The 5,890-nt window shown below is 45.2% G+C and overlaps 1 protein-coding gene across 1 annotated transcript; it reads left to right on the top strand.

Annotated features, from left to right (window-relative positions):
• The first annotated feature begins 359 nt into the window (after positions 1-359).
• On the top strand, positions 360-4,351 carry LOC143857263 (ABC transporter G family member STR2-like). The gene is made up of 3 exons (XM_077367678.1): positions 360-848; positions 1,499-2,250; positions 3,367-4,351. The coding sequence occupies exons 1-3, from the start codon at positions 360-362 to the stop codon at positions 4,349-4,351; spliced, it is 2,226 nt and encodes a 741-aa protein (XP_077223793.1).
• The last annotated feature ends 1,539 nt before the right edge of the window (positions 4,352-5,890 follow it).

Raw genomic sequence — 5,890 nt, 5'->3', positions numbered from 1 at the left:
TCAACTCCTATACTGGGCCCAACGTTGCATGGGAATTACATTAATCAGGTGGCTTTTGTAATCTTCGCACATTAGCTATTGGAGAAAACAAAGACGCCTTAAACTTTTCAACTAAAACGACTTCCAACGGCTATTTCAATGAACAAACCTTGGAAGCAACTCCAAATTAAGACATACCGGCTGTACGGTGTCCCTACTCAAATCCTTCACTCTCTTTTTATCCCCCTTCAACCCCTTCAACCCCAAGTGGGGAGAGAAATCAAACATTTCTCTAGCAATCTCTCCTCTCTCTCAATGCACTAGACCCTCTCCCTAATCACCCTTTAATCTTCATTAAGAAGGGAAAAAAGAACAAGAAAATGGCGTATCGAAATAACGGTAATGGTCACGCTCGTGACGTGGTGCTAGACGTAATCAAGCCATCAAATTTCACTGGCGGGCTTGAATTTTCTAGCCTTACCTATACGGTCGTGAAGAAGGAACATTTCGACGGGAAATGGACTAGCCATGATGTCGATTTACTTAATCAGATCACGGGTTACGCACCTAAAGGGTGCATCACTGCTGTTATGGGCCCCAGTGGGGCCGGGAAATCGACGTTCTTAGATGGTTTGGCGGGGAGAATCGCGAGTGGGAGCTTAAAGGGGAGAGTGTCCTTAGATGGGACGGAGATGAGCCCGAGTTTGATTAAACGAACATCGGCCTATATCATGCAAGATGATCGACTTTTTCCGATGCTAACGGTTTATGAGACGCTCATGTTCGCTGCTGATTTCCGTTTGGGGTCGATCTCTCAGGCCGAAAAGAAGCAGCGGGTGGAGAAGCTGATGGAGCAGCTCGGATTGTCGGTAGGTGATTTGAAATTCTGAGATTTGGCTTGGTTTTGAGGTAGTTTAGTACATAGTTTTGAGGTAGTTTAGTACATAAGTTTTATCGGCTTGTTGGGTAAATCATGATTAATTTGGATTGCTTAATTGTACATCACCATCGTAGATTGGCGGCATTGTGAGGTGATCTAGATCATCCATATAGTGGGCCAAATGGAACTCTGAACAGGGTATAGTACAAAAATCATAGTCATTAGACGATCAAGCCTATCCGAGCCGTGATCTCCTAATGGATGGTTAAAATAAAGTAACCCATCGTCCGTATTAAATGGGAAAAAGTTCACTGATCATCTGGTTAGGATCGCTTTCTGATTTTTGTAATGTGGCCGATCAGTATCAGGGCCCATGATAAGGCCTGTTCTGATTGTAGACCTGGGCTATCCATTGAGCTGGCCTCTCCTTTGGATTTCTTTGATTGAGCAATCCTGACCATCTATTTTATTGCTGCCGATGGATAATGTCTTTTTTTTTATGGCACTGATTTGATAATTGGGATCATCTGATAATGTCTTTTTTTTTTTTTTTTGCATTATTGCGGGCCCAAATTTTTTCAACATAAAGCCCCAAATTCAGCATTATTCATTTTTCCTAATTTCAATTATGTTTTGCAGTCATCCAGGAACACTTACATAGGTGACGAAGGGACCCGAGGGGTGTCAGGCGGGGAGCGCCGACGGGTCTCCATAGGTGTGGACATAATCCACGGACCCCCACTGCTCTTCCTAGACGAGCCGACCTCCGGTCTAGACTCGACTAGTGCTCAGAGTGTCATCGAGAAGGTCCACCACATTGCACGATCCGGAAGTACAGTGATCCTGACCATCCATCAACCCTCGTACCGGATCCAGATGCTCCTCGATCACCTAATAATACTCGCACGAGGCCAACTCGTGTTCCAGGGTGCACCAAAGGACGTGGCCCACCACCTCGCACGAATGGGACGCAAAATCCCTAAAGGTGAAAACTCCATAGAACACTTCTTAGATGTGATCCAAGAGTATGATCAATCGGAGCTCGGCGTGGAAGCATTAGCAAATTTTTGCATTACCGGGATGATGCCGCCGAGACTCTCCGATATGGATACATCGGTATCTATGGCCCCAACAACGCCATTGAAGCAATTGCAGGATGGTCAGAAGGGTGGGCCCGGCGATGAACGGAGGACAGGAAAGCGGCTTCCACTCTCGGCAGGGTCCGATCCAGATCCAAATCGAACGGAGAGAGATTTTGATCATAGTCTGAGGAGCCCTTGGTCATCGTCGAGATCTCCTTGGAGTGGGTCCCAGAGTGGGGTCATGGAGACACTGAGGTTTACTCCATCAATGCATCGTGGCCAACGAAAATCATCGCAGAATCCGCTGAGGTATAAACAAAGGAGCACTAGCATAATTTCTTTCCTTTCTAATGATGAAATGACCCTAAACTCATCCATTTAAACCTATATTAATGAAATTGAATCAAATTCTATATGTTGGACGGTAGAATAAGTTTTCGAGAGTAAGACCTTATCCTGGGCTGCCTCATATTCTTGGATAGCTTGTTCTTGATAAGTTTTATCATATAATTGTTATCCATGGAAAACGCTTAATTTGGTCATATCTGGCAGCCAGGAATTTTTCTTTTCATGATAAATTAGTGTCTCTAAGTACTGAGAGAGGGGTAGGACGGGTGGGAGGAGAGATTTTTGAGAGGACACGATTGAGATGAGACTGAGAAGTGACTACAAATCAGGAAAAAGTCGATCTTCATCTCAGTGTTACCCTCTCAAATCTCTCTCCTCCTCCCACCCGCCCTACTCCTCTCTCATATCTCACCACTTGGAGACACTAATTTCTCATGAAAATAAATTCACGGCAGCCAAACGTGCCCTTTGTTTCAAAAAATAAGGATAAATGCATTCCATCATTTGGAGGGAATGTAGTTCAACCTCTCTCTTTTGTTTTAAAGATGAAGTGTTTTTTTAGATGTATCTTACCATGGATAGCCCTGTGACGAATAATGGAAAACCCTTATCCTTGAATATATGTTATCCAAAACAATCTATCCTGCAATTCAAGGTGGCAACTGGGCCGTACCAGCCCGCGGCACAGCACGCTTGCTACAGTGAGGTGGGCCGTGCCGGCACGGCACGAAGACGTGGACCGAGCCGGGCTGAGGGTTTAGGCATGCGGCACGAAACAGCACGGCACGAAAAGCGGCACGACATGCCCGGCATGACAAAAAACAGTGTAAAAAGGGCTTTATATGGTTGTTTTTTCGTGCCGGCACGGTATGACGAATGTGCCAGAGGTTAGGCACGGCACGGCCCCCGGCCAAATCGTGCCGTGTTGTGCCTGGCCCGCAGGCCATGTGGGCCGTAAAATTTCGTGCCGTGCCACCTTGACCTGCAATCAAGACAAACCTAAAGGGATGAAAATGCTAAAAGGAGCGGTGGAAATCTATCTAGCTTGCATAACATGTTTTCTTCCTTGTCTTGTAGTTCCCCGGGCATCTACACCTACTCTAATGACATACTCCCAGACACCCCAACCCCTCATAGCAGCGACTACACCGTGGATGAGGGAGACTACATGACTCCGATGGACTCAAACAACGCCGCTGGCCACCGCCATCACCTCGGACCCAAATTCGCCAACTCCTTTCTCACCGAGATATGGGTCTTAATGCGCCGAAACTTCACAAACATCCGGCGAACCCCAGAGCTCTTCCTCTCAAGACAAATGGTCCTCATATTCATGGGCCTAATGATGGCCACCATGTTCCTAAAACCCAAAGAGAACATGCAAGGAATAACCAATCTTCTAAGTTTCTTCATCTTCACAGTTTGTCTATTCTTCTTCTCATCCAATGATGCCGTCCCAGCTTTCATCCAAGAGCGCTTCATCTTCGTCCGAGAGAGCTCCCACAATGCTTATCGGGCCTCATCCTATGTCATATCGGGCCTAATTACTTACCTCCCATTCCTCGCTGTCCAAGCCGCCACTTATGCCATAATCGTGTGGTTCGCCTTAGCACTACGCGGAAACTTCCTCTACTTCTTCCTTATTCTCTATGTCTCACTCCTCTCTACCAATTCATTCGTGGTCTTTGTTAGCTCAGTGGTGCCCAATTACATATTGGGTTACGCGGCTGTGATCGCCTTTACCGCTCTTTTCTTCTTGTTTTGTGGGTACTTTTTGAATAGCCATGACATTCCTAGGGTTTGGAAATGGATGAATCATGCTTCCACGATGAAGTACCCGTACGAAGGGTTGTTGATGAACGAATTTCAGACGACTCGAAGCTTCGGGGCTGATCCCGACGGAAACAAAGTGACCGGAAACTCGATATTATATCAATTGGATATTAGTACCACTAAGTCAGATAAGTGGCAGATGATCTATTGGTTGTTGGGGTGGGCAGTTTTCTATAGGGTGCTATTTTATGTGATCCTTCGTTTCTTTTCCAAGAATCAGAGAACTTGAAGATGGTTGGCGTAGGGTTTATGATCTTGAAGTTGTTCTAAAGACATTATTGAAATTGTTTTATGTTTCATAAAAGGTTCATTGAATAGGGTTTATATGGCTTGTATTTGTCATAATAATCGTAATAATAATTCTAGGCGAATGATAACCTCACTCCCCAACGGCACTCCTTTCTTCATTCTAGGATTCACCAATTTGTTTTTAAGGGTGTTGAGAAAAACCATCACGCAAATTCGATCCGATCGTGCACAAATAAATGGAAAAGTAAAGATAAACACAAGCCACAAGATGAATACCAAGATTTTACGTGGTTTGGCATAAAGACCTACATCTACAGGTGAGAACATGATCTCCCACTATGAGAAAAAGCAATATCAAGGATTACAATGGATTAATCCAAACCCACAAACCCTCAACCCTTTCCTTGTCATCTCAACCAAGAGACTACCCAAGAGTAACCCGATAAAATCTGAGAAAAAACCAAGAGGAAAATCCAGAGAAGAAGCTCTCTCCCTCTCTCTCCCCGGCCCCAAGAGAAAACCCACACACGGTTTTGTCTTTCTACAGTCGCCACTTGCCTTGACATCTTCATGCAAGAGTTATTGATCTATTATACCTAGGTTTCCAAAACCTAAAACCGTTCTATATTGCCTCCCACACACTTGCAGGAAATAAGGCAACTTTCCCAACAAAAGGCATGTTTGCCAACCACAAAAAAGTAATCCATGGAATACGTGTGTGATGGGAGCTAAGAAGGAGGGAAGGAGTGGACAGAGCATGGAGAGATCATGAGAAATCCTTGAAAACACTGAAAAAAAATAAGCTGCTTCAACGTATGTTTTTTCTCTCTCTATTTTCAGGGGCTTTTTTTGTGTCCATCTCACTCCCAGTCGCTCACTTTTTTTGGCAGGTAAGCTAGGCTTTGGCGGGGACCTCTACCAGTTTATTAGATAAGGAGAAAGATGTTACATTCATGGGTACAAGACACCATCCCTAACTTAGAACACATGAGAGGGGGAGATCCAAAGACTCGGGATAGACAAAACAAAACACTAAACCTAAGAGTTCAAATTACTCAATACTTTTGAGTTACATAATCGGCTAGCTTGATGGGAGCAGGTTGGGATCTTTGGGAGTGTCTTAGGCAATTTTCTTTGGAACCTTCGGCCATGGTTCATCTTCGGAGTCATTGTGATTCGTCAATAACTGGTCTTCTGAAGCTTCCTCTCCCCTTTGTCCCCCCCTTAAGACTTGCTTGGGAGGGTGTAGACACCCCATTTTGACCAGACCCAAGTTCGCTATGCTTGGGAGAAACCCCATCCGATCATTTCCGCCATGTTTCGCATTTTTCCGTGAGAGGTTGAGAGAGATTATTCATAAGAATCCAAGCGAGGGAGAATTTGGACCCGTTTGGTGGGCCCGCATTGAACATTTGTTTAAAATTCGAATCAACCGAGGGCCCACATTGTGGGGCCCACGTTGTGGGGCCCGCGTTGTGGGGCCCACATTGTGGGGCCTCAGTAGGGCCTCTTGTGAGGC

Source organism: Tasmannia lanceolata, unplaced genomic scaffold (genome assembly GCF_043159265.1).
Source record: "Tasmannia lanceolata isolate RefF3 unplaced genomic scaffold, GAP_Taslan_0.1 ptg000024l, whole genome shotgun sequence".
NCBI lineage: Eukaryota > Viridiplantae > Streptophyta > Magnoliopsida > Canellales > Winteraceae > Tasmannia > Tasmannia lanceolata.
Note: the sequence above shows the minus strand (reverse complement) of the source record. Positions and strands in the feature narration are given on the sequence as shown.